This window comes from Capra hircus, chromosome 29, assembly GCF_001704415.2.
Source record: "Capra hircus breed San Clemente chromosome 29, ASM170441v1, whole genome shotgun sequence".
NCBI lineage: Eukaryota > Metazoa > Chordata > Mammalia > Artiodactyla > Bovidae > Capra > Capra hircus.
The window spans coordinates 5,737,211-5,761,066 of NC_030836.1; the positions used below are offsets into that span (position 1 = coordinate 5,737,211).

Below are 23,856 nucleotides of genomic sequence, written 5' to 3' on the forward strand. Positions count from 1 at the left end.
AAACAGAGAGATGAGAAGCCACTGAAAAGATTTGAGCAGACCGATATGATTGTAGGTCATCTTGAGAGTATATGTGAAAATACAATTCTCGGGGTACTACAGCTTGCAGAGGAGCAGAAAATGAGTAATATGTCGGGAAAGGAGATTAATCAGAGCAGCCAGTGAGGCAGTAGGAAACCAAGAGGTAGTAGTTCTGTACTTAAGGTTAAGAGAGGAGAATCTTTCAAGAGCATCAACACCACTTTCAAGTGGGTGTTTTCTCTAGATTAATGTCTAAAACTGGACTTCCTGAGTTGGAGGCTATGAGGACTTTAGGAATGAATTTAAATTTGTAATAGGTACTGATAAAATGTCCCCCAAAGATGCTAAAACAATTTACATTTCCACCAAAGGATATAAGAGAGATTTACTCCAAATGTTATATTACCAATCTTTTACATTTCTAGTCCTTTCTTAAACTAGGGGATCTCACTGTATTTTTCCTTGAAACAAATGAGATTGAACCTCTCTTGCTATTATCAACCACTTGTATTTCTTGTTGGAGTTCCCATTTCTGCCTTTGCCTGTTTTTCTAGATTAAAATTTTCTTTCTTGAAAAGATACAGAACTTATAATTGGATCCAGAGCACATTTAAATAATAGATGTAAGTAGCAGAGCAAGAAAGGAATAGAGGAAATATAAAATATATAAATGGCTGGATATTCAAAGTAGTTGAATCTTAAAATTTCTTCTCAAGTTTTTGGTGGATATGTTTAATCCTTAGGAATCCATGGAATAAATAATATAAATGCTTAAAACTAGTGTAAACAGTGTGGTGTTGATTATCTTCTACACACACCTCTGCACACCTGTTTTGCTTTTTCACGTCAAGAGGATGGGGATGAACACAGGTCCTTCAACCCTCTGAGGATGATGTTGAAAGGAAAAGGCTTTTACTATTTTCTGCATTTGCAAATGAGTTACCAAATTCAGCGTGTATGTATGTGTGTTTTAGTAGATACTGTTTTTTGTCTACAATGAGGGATAAGCCAAAATGGAGACACTGATATTTAAAATGTGTTATTTAAATCTGCGTTCTTCTCTCTGGAGCCTGTGGGCACCGAACACATTATTGATGCAGCAGTTATTGGCGTGATCTCAGAGCAGCATCTCAGGAGACATTTAAGACAAAAATCAGTGCAAGTCATGTGTTTTGTGAAGGGCTGCCCATTACTGGCACTTGGAAATTCCTCCATTCCCTCACAGTTAAGATTCGTGCACCCTGATTCAATTCATAAAGGGCTTTAAAATGACTTTAGTGTTTGGATATAACTTGAGGCATCTGTGGCATGGAATATAATTATTATATTTTAAGATTATGGGTTCTGAGAACCATCACATCACTTTCAAAGTAAAATAGGTTTTTATTGGGATTTTATAATTTAGCATTGCCACCTATTAGAGAATGTGTAGTTTTAGTTCTGGAGGAAACCTGTGAGATGAGGTCATTTTCCTAATGAAGAAACTGGGGCCTATGTAAGTTGAGTACCTCTCTGGAAGTCTCAAGGTCAGACAGTGATGGCAATAGAAACACGTCTCTTAGTCACCTGCCAGGTGCCCTTACTACTGTAAAGGGTGCCAGAGGGGTGCTATAGCCTCACTTAGTCACTCTGTATTTGCAAAATAACTTCTTTTGCATTCCTAAAACTTTGAATTTGAGTCCCAGTATATCCCTTAAAAATCATTATTTTAACGCTCTGTAGAAACAGTTGTTGTTGTTGAGTTACTAAGTCATATCCAACTCTTTGCAACCCCATGGATGGTAGCACACCCGTCTCCTCTGTCCTCTACTATTTCCTGGAGTTTGCCCAAATTCGTGTTGTCAGTGATGACATCCAACCATCTCACCCTCTCTTGCTCTCTTCTCCTCTTGCCCTCAATCTTTCCCAGCATCAGTGTCTTTTCCTTTGAGTTGCCTCTTCACACAGGTGGCCAAAGTATTGGAGCTTCAGCAATAGTCTTTCCAATGAATAATAGCAACAGTACTTGGAATCAGTTGATTCATTTGCTGCGATAAGGTCCAGCAAAACCGTACCATCTCCAGCAAACCTACTGTGCACACTGATGCTCAGGAAATAGTTTGGCTGCTGCAAAAGTGCTGGTCTCTTCTAGGCCTTTCGTCAGATTCTACACATCAGATTCCCATCTCTGTTCTCCAGAATGTACTATAGTTGTTGTGTTCCTTCCTTCTCTTCTAATTTTGATTTTTTTTTCCTTCTCTTTAGCATTTCTTTGTTTTAGGGTGGTGAAAGGAGGCCCTAAGAATAATATTTTTTTTTAATGTAGATTTCATAAGCCAGGATTCAGCCAGAGCAAGGCCAGGGTCATGAGCAGATTCATCTTGCCTTCTGGATGAAAGAAGCATCTGGGTCAAAACCCTTTTACCTACTTTGTTGAATTCACTTTTCTTCAGATATTTTTCTTGGTCCATTTATTTTTCAAGATATCAAAGTGTTTGAGAGCTTTCCCAGATGCTTTTATTTTGGCAGATACACTCCCTGTCTCATACATTTTTATATAAGGGAAATCGGTGCTGCATAGGAAGGAGCTAGGAATGATTCGATTCCTACCTTATTTTTTTTCATTTGTTTGGGTTTCTGTGATGCTTAACATGCATTTTGTGTATCACTTTTGACTTTTTTGTAAAGAAAATCATGTTCTTTCTGAGTGAAATCTTGAGTAAAATTTAGAGACTCAGCAAATAAAATAAATTAGTAAGAAGATTTAAAGGAATATTGCTATAGTATTTAGCGTATTTGATTTTGTGTCTATGAAGATAGCAGAACTAATCCCATCCATTTCCTTAATCATAACTAAATCTGCCAGGGACAGGTTATTCATGTTAGAATGCCATGTATGTGGTGCACATATGTGTATATGTATACACATTTGCTCATAGATGTTGGCTATGGTAAGACCAGATTGCAGAATCACATATGTTAGGTTAGGAGAGAATCTGTGAATACAGAACACAGTTTAATGTCTATTTACTTTTATGTCCTCTCAGTTTTGGCAAGAGAACAGACCTGATTATGTCAACATTCAGCTGTACCTCAGTCAGACAGATGGGATACAGGTATGTGACTGGATGTTATTGTAAATTAAACAAGTCTCTTGAGAACAGATGATTTACTGTAGGGGCTGTGCTGGAAGAAAATTTCTGCAGGTGGTTTGAAGAGATGATTCCCAGAGGAAAGCCACTTTTGGAATGTATCCAGCAAGCTCATGTCTCATCCTTGAAGTCAACCATTTTCTGCCTTTCATCTGTCCTCACCTGGGACTGAAGCTGACCTTTGAGCTCATCTCTCTCCTTTTCGCTGTCACCTCACCTAGAGATGAGAACACAAGTGAATAGTCTTGTGATTGTGTTCATCAAGAGGAGGTTTTATGTGGCAAGAGAAGATAAGATCATACACAATTAAGCTTGTTTCTCTTCAAGGGAAACTAAAAAACGGAACATCCATCATGCATTATTTACTTCACTGCTAGACGCTGTATTGAGCGTCTCATACACATTATCTCATGTGATTCCAACAGATTCAAGAGGTAAATGATATTGTGGATCCCCATATCATAGATGAGGAAACACTATATAGACAACATTGAAGAGATGTATAGCCATATAAACCTGGGCATGAATGCTTTCACAAGTTTTATTGTTGTATTTTCCATCATATATTTTCTGTGATTCTTTGAATGCAAAATATGAATGCTTGTCTGTTACTTCAAAACTAATCTAAGCCTATTTTTTTTAGTCAGATTTCTACCCTACTTGGTATGTAAAAACATTTTATCTTATGCTGTCATGAAGCAAATCAGTATCATTATGCCTCATGGTTTTGCAGTGATTAAGATATGAAGCATAAATTACATCTGGTTCTCAGTTTGTCTCCCTGGGACTCGGACACTTTTCTTTCTCACTTGACTCTCTTTACCATCAATTCAGATCTAACGCTCTTGTTAATTGCAAACAACAGTCCATTAGAAGTTGTTTTTTGATAGATCCCAAATTGGGAGCTCTGCTGTGTTAGACTGTCATGTTCAGGATCATTTCCCCAAATTTATGATGATAATCTGCAGTATCTTACTCATATAATGAGCCAAATATGACAACTTTGCAGTACAAAAATGCTTCAACAAAGCCTATGTGTTGCACCCTCTTTGAGAGTAGGCAATTAAAATGCACTCTTTAATGCTGCAGCTGCTTCAAAATGAAGCAACTAACTGAAGTCTAGGAAAGTCAGTCATTTGTACTAATGGTATTCAAGAAGATAATGGATTTTAAAGGGAAAGAGGGAGGAAATGGTGCTTCTAAATGATTATACTTAATAGGTTGCCATTTGACACTTATATTCTTTATGTCACAGCAATTTGGTAGGAAGCCACAGCACCAGAAAAGATGATGTTATCGAAGTGAATTATTTGCCCAATTCTGTGTCGTATAAAGCATAGTGCTTTCTTTTTGGCAGAAGATAATTGGAGAAAAATATCAAGCACTGAATTCAAGACTTTTTATTGGACGTCCTCGGTGGAAACTTCTGTTTGATGAAATAGCAAAATGTAACAGAGGGTAAGTACTTTCCTCAAAAATCTTGACATGTGGCTAATGATCAAATTAAAATATTAAAGATTACTTAGTAATCGGTTTGAAAATTACAGAGTCACTTAAATACTCAATTATCACTACTGAAGATGGAAGCAAAGCAAGAACCACCTCAAGTATCCATAATGCCAAATAATTAAAATTTGGCTTAAAAATAGTCTATAAAGTATTTATGAACCAAACTGTCATACCTACTTTTAAATTTGCATAGATCCCATAGCACAAATTAGGTCATCATTGGGAAAGTTTTTGTAAATCACATTAGCAAACAAGGGAGCTCTTCAAATAGTTTTGATGCATTTAAAAATTAGATTTTTGGTACATTTTTACCAGAATGAATACATTTTAAAAAAACTGTTAGTTTTTAAAACTCTAATAGGTTTTAATATTTCTCTAAATCAGAAATATTTCCAAACATATTTTTTCTTGGAAGCTATAATTCTATAAAAACATCTTAGAGTTATGGCTATATGTTTATGATCTGAAGAGATTACAGTTGAAAGAAAGCATTCATTTTTGGGTACAGACTAGGGAGCCTGTTTGGTAATCTGTAAAATTACCATAGTGCAGGGCAATGATCTATACAAATTCTAAAAGCATTTTGAAAACCATATACCCATTCACACATTTCAAAGTTGGCATTGAAAAAGTTTTATCAGAACTTTAAATAGTTCCAAAGGCTGCAACTTCTAACATATTGCAGATATTGACATTTTAAAATTAATATGACTTTTAACGTATCTGCTGGAATCTAAATATCATAGTTTCTCAATACCAACCTCATATATTTGTGCCTTTTGTAACTTTCACTGTCAGTTGGAAATTTATATCACTCTTTTGTCTACTGGAACTAGAACCTGAACTTGGGCCCTCTGTATTGGAAGGTCAATGTCTTAGCCATTGGACCACCAGGGAAGTCCCATCTAACCTACAGAGTTTTACAAATTCAGTATAATTTTGCACTTTAATTAATCATACATTTGCTGGTAAACTGAACATACTTACACAAGAAGAATGTATATAAATTGAAGATTTAATTTTTAAAATTTCCTGTGACTCTAAGGAATCAGTGATCATTTTTTTACAATTATTAATATATGGTTGATTAATTCATAATTTTGAAGGTATATTTTGATAAATATAAAAGGATATTTGATTTTAATTGAATGAGGCAGCCTCTTAGATGAAAAGTTTTGTTTTAAACCGCAGTTTATAAACGTATGGATGAATATGATGTATTGAAATAATCTCTGATTTGTCATGGTGTTTTGGCGTCACCTTCAGAGACTTTGTTTTAGGAATCATGGTTTGAAACTGCTTAAGCAAAATCTAAAAAGGAAAATAGTGACCCATGTAATTCAGCCTGCATCCATGTTTGAAAGCACTTCTGCATTTCCTTCCCTTCGTGAAATAACTGGCTGGGTTAAAGATGAAAACATATTTAGAAAGCAGAGGTCCTTTGTAATATACAGGGTAATAGTTAAAGGTGAAGTATCAGATAAAGAAAAAAGTCAACTCAGTTTTGGTAATATTCTTTCTATTCTTTCTGCAACATCATCCGCCTTAGATGAGATTATCTTCTCATACTCACCTGAGTCTTCCCATGTAGCACAGACTCCTTCTTCCCTAATGACATTTCAGTTCAGTTCAGTTTAATTGCTTAATCATGTCCGACTCTTTGCGGACCATGGACTGCATCATACCTGGCTTCCCTGTCCTTCACCAACTCCCGGAGCTTGCTCAAACTCATCCATTGAGTTGGCGATGCCATCCAACCATCTCATTCTTTGTCATCCCCTTCTCCTCCTGCCTTCAATCTTTCCCAGCATCAGGGTCTTTGCTAATGAGTCAGCTCTTCGTATCAGGTGGCCCAAGTATTGGAGTTTCAGCTTCAGCATCAGTCCTTTCAATGAATATTCAGGACTGATTTCCTTTACGATTGATTGGTTTGATCTCCTTGCTGTCCAAAGGACTCTCAAGAGTCTTCTCCAACACCACAGTTCAAAAGCAGCAATTCTTCCGTCCTCAGCTTTCTTTATGGTCCAACTCTCACATCCATACATAACTACTGGAAAAACTGTACCTTTGATTAGACAGACCTTTGTCAGCAAAGTGATGTCTCTGCTTTTTAATATGCTGTCTAGGTTGGCCATAGCTTTTCTTTCAAGGAGCAAGCATCTTTCAATTTCATGACTGTAGTCACCATCTGCAGTGATTTTGGAGCCCAAGAAAATAAAGTCTGTCACTGTTTCCATTGTTTCCCCATCTATTTGCCATGAAGGGATGGGACTAGATGCCATGATCTTTGTTTTTCAGAATTTTGAGTTTTAAGCCAGGTCTTTCACTCTCCTCTTTCACTTTCATCCAGATGCTCTTTAGTTCCTCTTTGCTTTCTGCCATAAGGGTGGTGTCATCTGCATATCTGAGGTTATTGATATTTCTCCCGGCACTCTTGATTCCAGCTTGTGCTTCATCCAGCACAGCATTTCAAAAGATGTACTTTGCACTCCAGTACTCTTGCCTAGAAAATCCCATGGACGGAGGAGCTTGGTAGGCTGTAGTCCATGGGGTCATGAAGAATCGGACGCAGCTGAGCGGTTTCACTTTCACTTTCACTTTTCACTTTCACGCATTGTAAAAAGGAAATGGCAACCCACTCCAGTACTCTTGCCTGAAGAATCCCAGGCACAGGGGAACCTGGTGGGATGCCGTCTATGGGGTCACACAAAGTCGGACACGACTGGAGCAGCTTAGCACCAGCAGCACTCTGCATATAAGTTAAATAAGAAAGGTGACAATATACAGCCTTAATGTACTCCTTCAGACAAGCATTCTTTTATTTTCATCAGTTCAGCTCAGTTCATTTGCTCAGTCATGTCCGACTCTTTGCAACCCCATGAACTGCAGCACGCCAGGCCTCCCTATCCATCACCAACTCCCGGAGTTCACCCTAACTCTTGTCCATCGAGTAGGTGATGCCATCCAGCCATCTCATCCTCTGTCATCCCCTTCTCCTCCTGCCCCCAGTCCCTCCCAGCATCAGAGTCTTTTCAAATGAGTTAACTCTTCTCATGAGGTGGCCAAAGTATTGGAGTTTCAGCTTTAGCATCATTCCTTCCAAAGAACACCCAGTACTGACCTCCTTTAGAATGGACTGGTTGGATCTCCTTGCAGTCCAAGGGACTCTCAAGAATCTTCTCCAGCACCACAGTTCAAAAGCATCAATTCTTCGGCGCTCAGCTTTCTTCACAGTCCAACTCTCACATCCATACATGACCACTGGAAAAACCATAGCCTTGACTAGACAGACCTTTGTTGGCAAAGTAATGTCTCTGCTTTTGAATATGCTATCTAGGTTGGTCATAATTTTCCTTCCAAGGAGTAAGTGTCTTTTAATTTCATGGCTGCAGTCACCATCTGCACTGATTTTGGAACCCCCCAAAATAAAGTCTGACACTGTTTCCACTGTTTCCCCATCTATTTCCCATGAAGTGATGGGACCAGATGCCATGATCTTCGTTTTCTGAATGTTGAGCTTTAAGCCAACTTCTTCACTCTCCTCTTACTTTCATCAAGAGGCTTTTTAGCTCCTCTTCACTTTCTGCCATAAGGGTGGTGTCATCTGCATATCTGAGGTGATTGACGTTTCTCCTGGCAATCTTGATTCCAGCTTGTGCTTCTTCCAGTCCAGCGTTTCTCATGATGTACTCTGCATAGAAGTTAAATAAGCAGGGTGACAATATACAGCCTTGACGTACTCCTTTTCCTATTTGGAACCAGTCTGTTGTTCCATGTCCAGTTCTGACTGTTGCTTCCTGACCTGCATACAGGTTTCTCAAGAGGCAGGTCAGGTGGTCTGGTATTCCCTTCTCTTTCAGAATTTTCCACAGTTTCTTGTGATCCACACAGTCAAAGGCTTTGGCATAGTCAATAAAGCAGAAATAGATGTTTTTCTGGAACTCTGTTGCTTTTTCCATGATCCAGGGGATCTTGGCAATTTGATCTCTGGTTCTGAAAACCTGGATAGTTTTTTTCTTTGTTTTGCTTCTTCAGCTCAATTCTAAACCCAAACCCCGAAACAGTAGATTGTCATTTGCAAGAAATTGCACCGAGATTTTTCATTTCTTTGGTTAGTTCTCCAGAGTTCTGCTTTGTTACACTGCTCATATTCTGAGGGATTTTGTACGTTTGTTCTTTTGTTTGTTCACTTTCTTAAAAAAAACAAAGCTGATTTAAGAAGAGCAAGTGTGTACCACACAATGTTGATGCAACAGTATGTATGTAACACTTTCACTTTGTGTTTTTGCTTGGGGCAGGCACCTGAAATCATTGTTTTTTGAAAGATTTTTGGGTAGCATTACTAGGACAAGAATGGATCAACATGATAAGGGCTCATTAACTGGAAAAAGGCACTATTTAAATAGAAATCTCCATTTTAGGTGTAAAATTTTGGTTCACTTCACTGACATAAATTCCTGAGACTATATAAAGAAGTAAAAATAGAGAAGAGAGGCATAGAAATTTGCACAAATGTTTGAGAGTGGTCTCTTCCTTGTATGTCTTTTAAAAAATAATTTATTACACCTGAGATTCAGTTTCGTATTGTTTATAATAAAAATGTATGTCATATCTTAACTTAGTTGCATGTACACATCATGCAAAGGGGAAGATAAATAATTAACTTCATGTGACCTTTGGTTAGAGAAAACTCTTCTGTGGTTGGATGAAATGTCTGAGACGTATCTATATTTTACTACTTGATGGTATTTTGAAAACAAAACAAATTAAGTGTACCTAGGTTTGGTCTCTGACATTTGGTCCTGTGTCCCTGTGTCATGTCACTCAAACTTTCTAAATCTGTAATACAAAGAGTAAATAATCTCTAGGAGTAAATAAACTTTTATTATATGAGATCATATGCTTTAATAATGCATGGAAAAACAAGTGTTGGTATGATAGGAAAATGTTCACAAATATGTTGAACATTTATGGAACTAGTTGCCAACATCTGTCCCCAAACAACGTTGTCTGCTGACACCTAAGTTTGTCTCTACCCATCTCTACAAAGTTTTTGTAGGTAAATCTCTAGATGGTTGTTGGATTGCAGTAACCTAGTGAAAATTTGTGCAAATGAATTACAAAGATAAATTGTAGATCTTGAAAAGGTGTAGGATGTCACTGTTAGTGAAAGTGACATGGGAAAACCCTTCAAATAACACAAAGATCTCCTAGATTTAAACTACTTAACAATTGGATGACAAATTTTTTTAAAAGATCATATATGGTGCTTTAAAAATAATGTTTCTGTTGTGAAGTATTTAAGATAAGCCTTTAGGAAATCTGCAAAATTTGAAAATCTAACTCTACATTTGCCTATGAAATCCAAGAAAGCAAATGTTATCTTCTCGTCATAATGCAGTGTTGACAGAGACTGTATACAAATTATATACAAACAGAGACTGTCTCAAAAATGAGACAAAATGTCTCATTCCCTTTCATCTTAATGACAACTACATTATTATTGTTTCTTCGATGATTATATTTTTTCAGTAGTACAGTTTTATTCATTTTAAGTAATTCATTGTGTCTAGCGTTGGTTTTAATAGTAACCTACATTTTATCAAGTGTAAGAATTTTCATACTTTTTAAATTATTTTCTTCCTTCTGCTCCTTTGGGTTTAATTAGCTCTTCTTTTACTAGTCACTTTAAATGGAACCATAGCTCACTGATTTTAGATCTTTGTCTTTTTATAATAAAAATGTTTAGTACTATAAATTTCCCTCTAAACATCACTTTAGCTACATACCACAAATTTTAATATGTTTTATTTTTATCTTTACATACATCAAAGTGTTTTTGAAGTTTTCATGTGATTGCATTCTGTCCCACTGGTTATTTGTGTTTTCTGAAATGCGTATTTATTTGTTTATTCTTGGCTGTACAGGGTCTTCTGCTGTGTGGGCTTGTCTCCAGTAGTGGTGTGTGGGTTTCTCTTTGCGGTGGCTTCTCTAGTTGCAAGCATGGGCTCTGGCACGCTCAGGCTTTGGTTGTTTCAACACGTGGGCTCGGTAGTTCTGGCTCTGGATTAAAATATTGTTCATTTGTCCAACTTTATTGAGAAATAAGTGACATACAGTTGTATACAGTGTAACAACTGGACATCTATCTGTTGCAAAATGACTACCAAAATAAAGTTGGTTAACATATCACCTCACATAATTACAAAGCTTGTGTTTGTCTGGCGAGAACTTTTAAGATCTACTATCTTCCTAACTTTCAAACATACAATATAGTATTAGTAACTATAGTCACCATGCTGTCCAGTACATCTAGAACTTACTCCTCTTGTGGCAATAAGTTTGTAACCCTTTGTCCATCTTCAGTCACCCCCAAACTCCCCCACCTGCCTCTGGCAACCTCCAACCTGCTTTCTATCAGTTTGGGTTTTTAGATTCAGCATGAGTGAGATCATACAGTATTTGTCTTTCTTTGTCTGATTTATTTTACTCATCATGATGCCCTCAAGTTTCATTCATACTGTTGCAAATAGTAAGATTTTCTTATTTTTTATAGCTGAATTTTATTTCAGTGTGTGTGTATCACATCACATCACAGTTTTCTTTGTCTATTCATCCATCTGTGGATACTAAGGTTGTTTCTGTGTCTTGACTATTCTAGATACTGCCATAAACATAGGGATGCAGATAACACTTCAATACAGGTGATTTCATTTTCTATGAGTATATGCCCAGTAGAGGGATTGTTGTATCATATGACAGTTTTATTTTTAATTTTTTTGAGAAACCTCCAAATGATTTTCCACATGGGTTATATCAATTTACATTCTCAGAAGTGTACAAGGATTTCCTTTTCTCCACATCCAGGCCAACATTTGCCTTTTGTAAAAATGTCTGTTCAGTTCTTCTACCTATTTTTAATGGCGTTATTTGTTTTTTGACATTTTATGAGCTGTTAGTATATTTTAAATACTGACCTTTTATCAGTCACATCATTTACAGTTATTTTCTCCCATTCAGTAGGCTGTCTTTTCATTTTGTCAACAGTATCCTTTGCTGTGCAGAAGTTTTAGCTTTATATGGCCCCATTTATTTTTTTAGTTAATTAATTTATTTTGATTGTAGGCTAATTGCTTTACAATATTGTAGTGGTTTTTGCCATACATTGACATGAATCAGCCATGGGTGTACAAGTGTCCCTGTGTCCTGAACCCTCCATCCACCTCCCACCCCATCGCATCCCTCAGGGTCCTCCCAGTGCACCAGCCCTGCTGTCTCCTGCATGGAACCTGGCCTGGTGATCTGTTTCATATATGGTAACATACGTGTTTCAGTGCTATTCTCTCATCCCACCCTCGCCTTCTCCCACAGAGTCCAAGAGTCTGTTCTTTATCTCTGTGTCTCTTTTGCTATCTCACATCGTCATTACCATCTTTCTAAATTGCACATATATGCGTTAATATATTGTATTTGGTGTTTTTCTTTCTGACTTACTTCACTCTGTGTAATAGGCTCCAGTTTCATCCACCTCATTAGAACTGATTCAATTGCATTCTTTTTAATAACTGAGTAATATTCCATTGTGTATATGTACCACAGCTTTCTTCTCCATTCATCTGCCAGTGGACATCTAGGTTGCTTTCATGTCCTGGCTATTGTAAACAGTGCTGCAATGAACATTGGGGTACACATGTCTCTTTCAGTTTTGGTTTCCTTGGTGTGTATGCCCAGAAGTGGGATTGCTGGGTCATATGGAAGTTCTATTTCCAGTTTGTAAGGAATCTCCACACTGTTCTCCATACTGGCTGAACTAGTTTGCATTCCCACCAACAGTGTAAGAGGGTTCCCTTTTCTCTACACCCTCTCCAGCATTTATTGTTTGTAGGCTTTTTGATAGCAGCCCTTCTGACCAACATGAGATGGTACCTCATTGTGGTTTTGATTTGCATTTCTCTGATAATGAGTGATGTTGAGCATCTTTTCTTGTGTTGGTTAGTATATGGCCCCATTTATTTTTAATTTGTTTCCTTTGCCTTAGGATACAGATCCAAAAACATGTTACTGTGATTTATATCAAAGAATGTACTGCCTATTTTTTCAAGGAGTTTTATGGTTTCCAGTCTTATATTTAGGTCTTTCATCTGAGTTGATTTTTATGTATGGTTTGAGAAGTGGCTCTAATTTCATTCTTTTTATATGTAAGTGAACAGTTTTCCAAACACCACAAACCAAATTCAGCAATACATTAAAAGGAGTATACCCCATCACCAAGAGGGATTTATCTGAGGGATACAAGGATGGTTCAATAACTTTATGTCTTGTATGGTTGGTATATCATAAACCAATGTGAAACTACATTAGAAAATTACAGAATAAAAATCATATCATCATCTCAATAGATGCAGAAAAACCTTTTGACAAAATTCAGCATCATTCAGTGAATTCAGTATCATTCAACATACTCTTCAAAAGATAAAATCTCTTCAAAAATTGGATAAAGAGGGAACATAATTCAGCATACTAACCCTATATGATAAGCCTGCAGCTAATATCTTACTCAGTGGTGAAAAGCTGAAAGTATTTCTTCTTATTGGATTATGATTATGATTATTTATTTTTTGCTAGTAAATTATATTAATTTCTTCTATATTTTATATATTTATATTTATATTAATTTCTTCTATATTTTATATATATAGACGTGTAGTTTGGAAATATGTTCTCCCATTCCCTACCTTGCCTTTCCATTTTGTTGGTCATTTGTTTTACTGTGCAGAAGCTTTTAAATTTGATATAATCCCGCTTGTTTATTTTTGGTTTTGTTGCTTGTATTTTTCTTGTCAGTTTCACCAGAAATTATTTGGTGTGAGAAATTATTGCCAATACCCCTGTCAATGAGTTTTTCCGCTGTGTTCCTTCAAACATTTAATGGTTTAAGGTCTTGATGAAAGTGAAAGAGGAGAGTGAAAAAGTTGGCCTAAAACTCAACTTTCAGAAAACTAAGATCATGGCATCCGGTCCCATCACTTCATGGCAAATAGATGGGGAAGCAGTGAAAACAGTGACAGACTTTATTTTGGGGGGCTCTAGAATCACTGCAGCCGTGAAATTAAAAGACACTTGCTCCTTGAAAGAAAAGCTATGACCAACCTAAACAGGATATTAAAAAGCAGAGACATCACTTTACCAACAAAGGTCCATCTAATCAAAGCTATGGTTTTTCCAGTAGTCATGTATGGATGTGAGAGTTGTACTATAAAGAAAGCTGAGTACCGAAGAATTGATACTTTTGAACTGTGGTGTTGGAGAAGACTCTTGAGAATAACTTGGACCACAAGGAGATCCAACCTGTCAATCGTAAAGGAAATCAGTCCTGAATATTCATTGGAAGGACTGATGCTAAAGCTGAAACTCCAATACTTTGGCCACCTGGTCAGCTCCAAAGAGCTGACTCATTGGAAAAGACCCTGATGCTGGGAAAGATTAAAGGCAAGAGGAGAAGGGGACAATAGAGGATGAGATGCTTGGATGGCATCACTGACCTGATGGACATGTGTTTGAGTAGGCTCCGGGAGTTGCTGATGGACAGGGAGGCCTGACGTGCTGCAGTCTATGGGGTCACAGAGTCGGACATGACTGAGTGACTGAACTGAAGGTCCTGGAGTCAAGTCTTTGATTTCTTGAGAGTTAATTTTTGGGGTAGTATGAAATAGAGTGAAATTCTTTTACATGTGAATATCCAGTCTTCCCAACACTGTGTATTGAAGAGACTCTCTTTTCCTCTTTGAGTATTCTGGCTTCCATGAATTAAGTTACAGTCAGCACTTCCAAGGTAGCTCAGCTGGTAAAGAATCCGCCTGCAGTGCAGGAGACCTGGCTTCAGTTCCTGGGTTGAGAAGATCCCCTGGAGAAGGGAACGGCTACCCACTCCAGTATTCTGGCCTGGAGAGTTCCATGGACTGTACAGCCCACGGGGTCGCGAAGAGTGGGACGTGATTGAGCAACTTTTACTTTCCAACAGTTTACCTTTGCTTTCTATTTATCTCGTTTGTTCTTTCCTCCTTTCTTTACTTTCTTTTCAATTTAGTGCTTTTTTATGATTCCATTTTTTTCTCCTGTAGTGGCACACTAGCCTTACTTCTCTGTTTGACTTTAGTTACTTTCTTAAGGAATTTTTTCCCAAGTTGCTATCCTTGAACTAACATAACTTGGAAACTTGTTGGAAAAACAAATTCTTAGAGCTGTATCCAAGATCTGCTGAATCAGAGCATCTAGGAATAGGGGCTTGCTATCTGTGGTCTGTGAAATATCTTAGGTGATGCTAATGAAGTTGAGATTGGAGAAGCATTGCTGTAGCTTTATATTGTATAGCATTAGCCTCAGTTCAGTTCAGTCACTCAGTTGTGCCCGACTCTTTGTGACCTCATGAATCGCAGCACGCTAGGCCTCCCTGTCCATCACCAACTCCCAGAGTTCACTCAGACTCATGTCCATCGAGTCTGTGATGCCATCCAGCCATCCCATCCTCTGTCATCCCCTTCTCCTCCTGCCCCCAATCCCTCCCAGCATCAGAGTCTTTTCCAATGAGTCAACTCTTCTCATGAGGTGGCCAAAGTATTGGAGTTTCAGCTTTAGCATCACTCCTTCCCAAGAAATCCCATGGCTGATATCCTTCAGAATGGACTGGTTGGATTTCCTTGCAGTCCAAGGGACTCTCAAGAGTCTTTTCCAACACCACAGTTCAAAAGCATCAATTCTTCGGCGCTCAGCCTTCTTCACAGTCCAACTCTCACCCATACATGACCACAGGAAAAACCATAGCCTTGACTAGACAGATCTTAGTCGGCAAAGTAATGTCTCTGCTTTTGAATATACTATCTAGGTTGGTCATCACTTTTCTTCCAAGGAGTAAGTGTCTTTTAATTTCATGGCTGCAGTCACCATCTGCAGTGATTTTGGAGCCCAGAAAAATAAAGTCTGACACTGTTTCCACTGTTTCCCCATCTATTTCCCATGAAGTGATGGGACCAGATGCCATGATCTTTGTTTTCTGAATGTTGAGCTTTAAGCCAACTTTTTCGCTTGCCTCTTTCACTTTCAAGAGGCTTTTTAGTTCCTCTTCACTTTCTGCCATAAGGGTGGTGTCATCTGCATGTCTGAGGTGATTGGTATTTCTTCAGGCAATCTTGATTCCAGCTTGTGTTTCTTCCAGTCCAGCATTTCTCATGATATACTCTGCATATAATTTAAATAAGCAGGGAGACAATATACAGCCTTAACGTACTCCGTTTCCTATTTGGAACCAGTCTGTTGTTCCATGTCCAGTTCTAACTGTTGCTTCCTGACCTGCATACAGATTTCTCAAGAGGCAAGTCAGGTGGTGTGGTATTCCCATCTCTTGAAGAATTTTCCACATTTCGTTGTGATCCACACAGTCAAAGACTTTGGCATAGTCAATAAAGCAGAAATAGATGTTTTTTTGGAAGTCTCTTGCTTTTTCCATGATCCAGCGGATGTCGGCAATTTGGTCTCTGGTTCCTCTGCCTTTTCTAAAACCAGCTTGAACATCAGAAAGTTCACGGTTCACGTATTGCTGAAGCCTGGCTTGGAGAATTTTGAGCATTACTTTACTAGCATGTGAGATGAGTGCAATTGTGCGGTAGTTTGAGCATTCTTTGGCATTGCCTTTCTTTGGAATTGGAATGAAAACTGACCTTTTCCAGTCCTATGGCCACTGCTGAGTTTTCCAAATTTGCTGGCGTTATCACAGTGTATTTCAAACAATATTATCCCACCTCATGTGCTTCCATACCTCTACATCTCTTTGGCTTTTGTTCTTATTCATCTTTCTTCTACATATACTATAATCGCCATGATTTATTACTAATTTTGTTGTAAATATCAATTATAATTTAAAGAAATTAAAAATTAGACAAAATACTCAGTATCCTTATTTACAGATTCACCATTTATGGTGTCTTTCATAGCTTTGGGTAGATTTACATTTTTTTTTCTAGCTGCATACAAATTTTTTTTATTTCATGATATATTTACTCTAAAATGTCATACCTACAATTTTTTTTATTACAATTCAGTTTTTAAATTTATTTTTATTGGAGTGTAGTTGATTTACAATGTTGTGTTACTTTCTGCTATAGATTTACATTTCTATCTGATTTCTGATGAATTCCATTTATATACCTTAAAGTGCTGGTTCATTGATAAACTCCCTCACCTCCTGTTAGAAAAGTTTGTATTCTATCTTTAATTATGAAAATTACAATATTTTTGTTTGGTATAGAATTTCCTTGAGATAGAATAGTTGACCTTATTTGGTCTTTCAGCACTTTGAAGATTTCATTTCATTGCCTCTGACTTAGTTTGTGACAAGATGTCCATCTTTCATCTCCTTCACCTTCTACTTATTATTTGTATATGTGTTTCTACCCCTACCCCTGCCAGCTGCTTTTGTGTTGTTCTCTTTGTAAATGATTTTCAGAGTTTCCTTTGTTGCCTATAATGTTATATGTATGTGCATGTGTGTGTGTGGATATCCTCCTTAGGGTTCATTGCATCATTGGATTTGTTTGTTTCATCAAATTTGCAACAATTTTGGCAATTATTTCTTCATTTTTTTTCTTTCCTTTCTGTCTTACTTGTCTTGAGACTATGATAACATTTATGAAAGATTGCCTGGTATTGCCCCTTTTGACCTTGAGGCTCCATTTACTTTCCTGCCCAATTTTTGTTCTTTCTGTGCATCCATTTGGATAGATTCTGCTGCTATATCTTCAAGTTTGCTTATCTTTTCTTCTTCAGTGCATATTCTTCTGTTAACCCATTAGTTAACCCATACTATATTTATCATTTTAAATTTGCATTTAATCTCTAGCATTTCCATTTAGGCCTTTAAAAAATCTTTTTCCTTTCTCATCAAGCTGATGCTTAACCTTAAACATACGAAGCATGTTTCCCATCACTGTTTCAATGACTGTATCTGGTAATTCCATCATTTCTGTCATTTTTGTCCTGATCATTTTTGACTGATCTTTTCTTCTTTATTAGTTTGCTAGGCTTTCCATAATAAAATTCCACAGGATTGATGGATTAAATAAGTTTACTTTCTCACCATTCTGGGGACTGAAATTTAAGGTGATAGCAGGGAACTGTGACAGACTTTATTTTCTTGAGCTCCAAAATCACTGCAGACGAGAAATTAACAGATGTTTGCTCCTTGAAAGAAAAGCTATGAGAAACATAGCATATTAAAAAGCAGAACATTGCTTTGCCAACAAAGCTCCGTATAGTCAAAGCTATGGTTTTTCCAGAAGTCATGTATGGATGTGAGAGCTGGACCATAAAGAAGGCTGAGCACCAAAGAATCAATGCTTTGAACTGTGGTGTTGGAGAAGACTCTTGAGAGTCCCTTGGACTGCAAGGAGATCAAACCAGTCCATCGTAAAGGAAATCAGTCCTGAATATTCATTGGAAGGACTGATGCTGAAGCTAAAGCTTCAGTTCTTTGGCCTCCCAATGCGAAGAGCTGACTCATTGGAAAAGACCCTGATACTGGGAAAGATTGAAGGCAGAAGGAGAAGGGGACAATGGAGGATGAGATGGTTGGATGGCATCATTGACTCAACGGATGTGAGTTTCGGCAGGCTCCAGGAGATGGTGAGGGACAGGCAGGCCTGGTGTGCTGCAGTACATGGAATCCCAAAGAGTCAGACATGACTAAGCAACTGAACAACAAAAACAAAGGTTGATTTTCTCTGAGACCCTCCTTGCATTGCAGAAGACCACCCTCTTGCTGTCTCTTCACATGGTCTTTTTTTTATCTGTGTATGTGCATCTCTAGTGTATCTTTAATACCTTCTCTCATAAGGACCCTACTCAGATTGCAATAAGGTTCACCCTAATAACATCATTCTAGCTTAATTATGTCTTTAAAGGCCCTATGTCCCAATATAGCCACACTCTGGGGTAGTAAGGGTTAGAGTTTCAACCTGTGAATTTGGGGGAGGGGGCAAGATTCAACCCCTAATACTTTTAGTTACAATTCATAATTTCTTGCTATATACATTCCTGGTAATTTTTTGATTTGGGTGGAATGACTCACACACTGGAATCAGGATTGCAGGGAGAAATATCAACAACCTCAGATATGCAGATGATATCACTCTAATGGTAAAAGACACTTGCTCCTTAGAAGAAAAGCAATAGCAAACCTAAACGGTATATTAAAAAGCAGAGACATTACTTTGTCTACAAAGGTCCTTACAGTCAAAGCTATGTTTTTTCCAGTAGTCATGTATGGATATGAGATCTGAACAAAAAAAAAAAAAAAAAAAAAGCTGAGCACTGAAGAATTTATGCTCAAACTGTGGTGCTGGAGAACACTCTTGAGAGTCCCTTGACTAGCAAGGAGATCAAACCATTCAGTCCTAAAGGAAACCAACCCTGAATAGTCATTGGAAGGACTATTGCTGAAGTTGAAGCTCCAAATCTTTGGCCACATGATACAAAGAGCCAGCTCACTGGAAAAGACCCTTATGCTAGGAAAGATTGAGGCAAAGCGGAGAAGGAGGCAACAGTGGATGAGATGGTTCAATGTCATCACTGACTCAATGGACATGAGTTTGAACAAACTGTGAGATAATGAAGGACAGGGAAGCCTGGTATACTGCAGTTAATGGGGCCACAAAGAACAGGGCACAACTGAGTGACTCAATGACAACAACAGTTTTGTATTTTTAGATGTCTAATTCCAAAATTTATTTATTCTTTTCAATACTGTTGCACTTGTTCCTGGCATACAGTTTGTTACTTGGGTTTAGTTTGATCTTTCCAGAGCTTGCTTTTAAGCTATGTTGGTAATGTCAGGAAGATCCCCTGGAGGAGGAAATGGCAACCCACTCCAGTACTCTTGCCTGGTAAATCCACTGGACAGAGGAGCATCATGGACTACAGTCCACTGTGTTGTAGAGTTGGATGCAACTGAGCGCACTTGCACACAGCGTATGAGCCCAGGGCGCCCTGGAGTCTAAGGCTGAAAGTCAGGTGAGTAAGTGAAGTCGCTCAGTCATGTCCGACTCTTTGCGACCCCATGGACTGTAGCCTGCGAGGCTGCTCCGTCCATGGGATTCTCCAGGCAAGAACACTGCAGTGGGTTGCCATTTCCTTCTCCAGAGGATCTTCCCGGCCCAGGGATCAAACCCGGGTCTCCTGCATTGCAGGCAGGCGGTTTACCCTCTGAGCCACCAGGGAAGCCCAGTCTAAGGCTAATTTTAGCAAATCCTGGCTACCCTTTGCAAATAAGGTAATACCTTTTAAAGTCTCCTATCCATTGCCAATATACTATATATGTAGGTATTTCCATTTTAGCTTGTGGTAATATGAATTGTTGACAACCTTGTATAAACTGAGTATTTTTTGGCCGGCTTCTTCCTAGTAGTTCTTTACTCAGCTTCACAAGGAGATTAGCACTCAGCCAAAGACTTGAAGATACTTCACTGAGATCTCCAGAGCTTCTTCCTTTTGATACCGCCTCACTTTCCGTATAGCTACTTTAGTCTTCATGAACTCCATTCCTTTCTCTTTAACTCAGTAAGACCACCAGTCTCTGCATGAGTTTCCCTCTTATAAGATTCAGCTTCTTTTTTTAATCATTTGTTACATTATTTTTAAATTTTCTTTTTAATTGGAGGATAATTGCTTTACAATGTTGTGGTGATATCCGCTGTACATCAATGCGAATCAGTAATAATTATGTATATATCCTCACCCTCTTGAGCTTCCCCGCTTCCACCCCTCTTGTGCTTCATCTTTTAAATCACCTTCAGGCAACAAGTAGAGACAATTTTTGTGCTCACCTTATATTTTTCATTTTTCTTAGGGATGAACAGTTCTGTGCTGCCTGTTGGCCAGTATCTGGACATAATCGTTTTATATATTCTTTGTTTTGTCCTATTTTTTAAATGCAAGAGGATAAATCTAGTCCCTATTACTCCATCATGGGTGCAAATAGAAATTTATTTTGTGATTCTTTGTTTCATTTTTCAAGGTTAAAAGTTTTCAATAAACTTATATTTTCAGTATTTATTATAAATTTAGGTACCCATTAAATGGATTATCTTTCTGTTCCGCAACAATTATTCTCAGATAATGAATACATACTGTATTTATCCAAACTGTGATTAGAATTGTTAATCATTTTGATATCCTAGGAAGAATTCAATACAAATCAACAAACTTTGAAGGAAATCAGTGTGAAATAGTAGTCATTTCATAGAATGGATTTATTCTATTTGTTAGGAATATGTATAATTTGTCTACTAAAATGTTGGTGAATAATAAAACCTGCTTGGCATTTGTTACAATTATTGTGGAACATAAATAAAAGAAAACATATCCAGATTAATATTCTTAGTGTTTTAATGTGGACATAAATGAGTCACTTAAAATTATTCTTCCAAATTGGCAGTAGCTTCCTTGTCTTTTGTCTTATTCACCACATCTGGTGAAAATCCATGAGATCTTTAGAGAAAAAAATTGCCTGTAAAGCGTCAAGTATGAGAAGAACTAATATGGTCCAGGGTGGGTGGGAATCTGTTCATATGTCACGTGAGGCAGTTGGCGTCTATCAGCTGCTGCTCCCGACTTGATTTCTGCTCTCATCAGTGACATGCAGACTGCTCAGTCTCTCTGATAACTAACAAATAGGTGTTATATTTTTTGAATTATCTTGATTTCTAGCATAAAAAGCATGAGGTAAATAAAATATCCTCTCTTACATTTGGTAATACAGTGGTTGGAAAATTATTTGTATACAAAGATGTATACATTAAGAAATTAACTTTATTAACACTTTAAACACACTACTGAAACATACTTCTTGTCATGTTCTGCCTAATTTTCCATCTGATCTTCCATTTTCTCTCTTTATCTTTCCAGGAAAACAGTTGGGGTTTTTTGCTGTGGACCCAATTCGATTTCTAAGATTCTTCATAAGCTGAGTAATCGAAACAATTCCTATGGGACAAGATTTGAGTACAATAAAGAATCTTTCAGTTGAAAACCTCTGAGATGAACAAGGACTCTAAAGAAGGAATGAGTGCAATTTCTAAGGCTTTGAAATGCAGCTGAATCAAACAGCTGTGTCATGCCAAACAGTAGCAAGGTTTTCTTATTTATGATTATTTAAAATGGAAATGCAGAGAGAATGTGGCAGGATGACAGGTCACATTACACATTTAATCTGGAAACCAAAGAGGCCCTGAAGGATATCTGATGTGATTATTCACTTTTCACTGCTCAGATTAAAAGAAAACTATTAGGTGCACACTGTTGATTTTTATGGCAGATTCAAGAACTCCCTAGTGAGGAGTTGCACTTGCTCATTGTGAGGCTGATAGCCTTGGTTCTCTTTTAAATTGTTTTTGGTTGAACAAATACAAGATTGAACAAAATTAAAAATGCATTGAAACTCAGATTACATTTTCTACATGAGTATAAACAGAGAAGCATTGATTTAGCAAAGCTCCAGGCCAATATACTAGGTGTCTGAAAATACAGCACAGGATTCTGAGTTGATACGGGTACTTTGTGCCGCTTGCTCACTACTGATGCTAATACCTCTACTTGATATCTGTAAGCTTTATGCTCATTGAACCTTTTGCAGATGCTGATATAATATGTATTGATTTTTTTTATATTTTTCTTTCATCTTCGTTCCTTTGTCTAGGGAAATCTGCCTTCCCTTGGCATGTGTTAGACACGATGATTTAATCACTTCTTTCCATTCCCAATTTATTTAATCTATTACTATTGCATTTTAATGAGGAAATGTCATTAATGTAAATTATAAAGGGACATACAGACAGATAATTTTATTTTCCTTTTTCAGCATTTTGACTTCCATTATTATTTCCTTTCTTCCCCAGTGTAGTTTATCTTTAGGTTTTAGTTTCTTAGTCTGCATTTTGAAGACTAAGAGTATTGTGGGTATTTTGTCTTCCAGTGGTCGCTGAGATATAAATTCTTTCTCTTTTTTTCACACATTGGTTTATAATGGAGACAAAGTGTGGTCACTTCCTTGAATAGGAAACCTGCATTTTATTCTTTATACAAGAGGAAATACTTAATTAGTTATGAAAATTTAAGTTCTGAATCAAGAATATTAGTGATTCACTATCTGGCATTCTGGGTCTTGATAAAGAATTACTGAGTTTAAAGTCACTGTAGGGACTGTGCTGTGTGATCCTATCAGCTTATGCTCCCTGCCCATTATATTCTCAGCTCAGAAAATATATTTCACTACCTTAAGAATTAAGGCATTTTTATAATTTAGTGGTTTTCTTTTGTAGACTTGCTATCAAATATAGCACATTGCTGAAATCAGCAACATAGCTTGTGTTGCCTTTGTTAAAATTTTGCATGATATAACATAACATGATGGATTCTACTGTCATCCTTTTGCTCTGACTCACCAATAGCAATCAAGCATGCTAAACCATCTAGCATTAAATGCCCATAAACATATTACAGCTATTTCTTCCTCTCCTTGGAACTCTTTCTTGTTCTCTCTGGAAGGAAAGTGAGTCAGAAAAAGATATGGGAAATGTGCAATGTTCCTGCAGATTTAGCTCTGAAGGCATATTTAATAACCAGTACATCTTGGCAACACTTTCTAAAATAAAAATAATTTTCATAAAAACACATAACAGGAGAAAACTGGTAAAAAGAAATGAGTTAGTACAGGCTTATATGCAATATTCTTGACTAATTATAATTTATTTATGTGATTATGTTAATAAATCTCATTTCAGTAAAACTGGCAGAAGAAAAGTGATCTTTCCAAGTAGGTCTGCAATACTAGATGTAACTCTTTGCCTATTTTATTTAAATTCCAGTGGATGTTCAAACACTGAGTGTTAGACATAGGTAATTTTTGCTTCTGTAAGTAGGAATGAAACTAGGACTTTGTCCTGTGTGTATGAGAGCTTTGTTTTGTTTTGAGGAATTCTTTCTCTGGGGCTAATTCTTATCAGACTGATCTTTAAAAAGTAATTTTAATGACAATAAATGTTAAAATTGAAATGGTATCCTTGAAATCTCTGTAAGCTTCCTTTAGGTTTGCAAAAGATAAAGCAGGCAGAATTTTTTCAGAAGAAGGCACAAAGTTGAGTGTGCAGCA

The 23,856-nt window shown here is 37.3% G+C and overlaps 1 protein-coding gene across 2 annotated transcripts in view; it reads left to right on the top strand.

Moving 5' to 3' along the window:
• Window positions 1-23,321, top strand: part of NOX4 (NADPH oxidase 4) — a 182,335-nt gene extending 159,014 nt beyond the window's left edge. For both annotated transcript variants that reach the window (XM_005699426.3, XM_018043547.1), the window contains 3 exons: window positions 3,048-3,116; window positions 4,510-4,610; window positions 21,615-23,321. In XM_005699426.3, coding sequence (XP_005699483.2) covers window positions 3,048-3,116; window positions 4,510-4,610; window positions 21,615-21,735 — 291 coding nt within the window. In that variant the 3' untranslated portion in view covers window positions 21,736-23,321. The remainder of the gene's footprint in view (window positions 1-3,047; window positions 3,117-4,509; window positions 4,611-21,614) is intronic.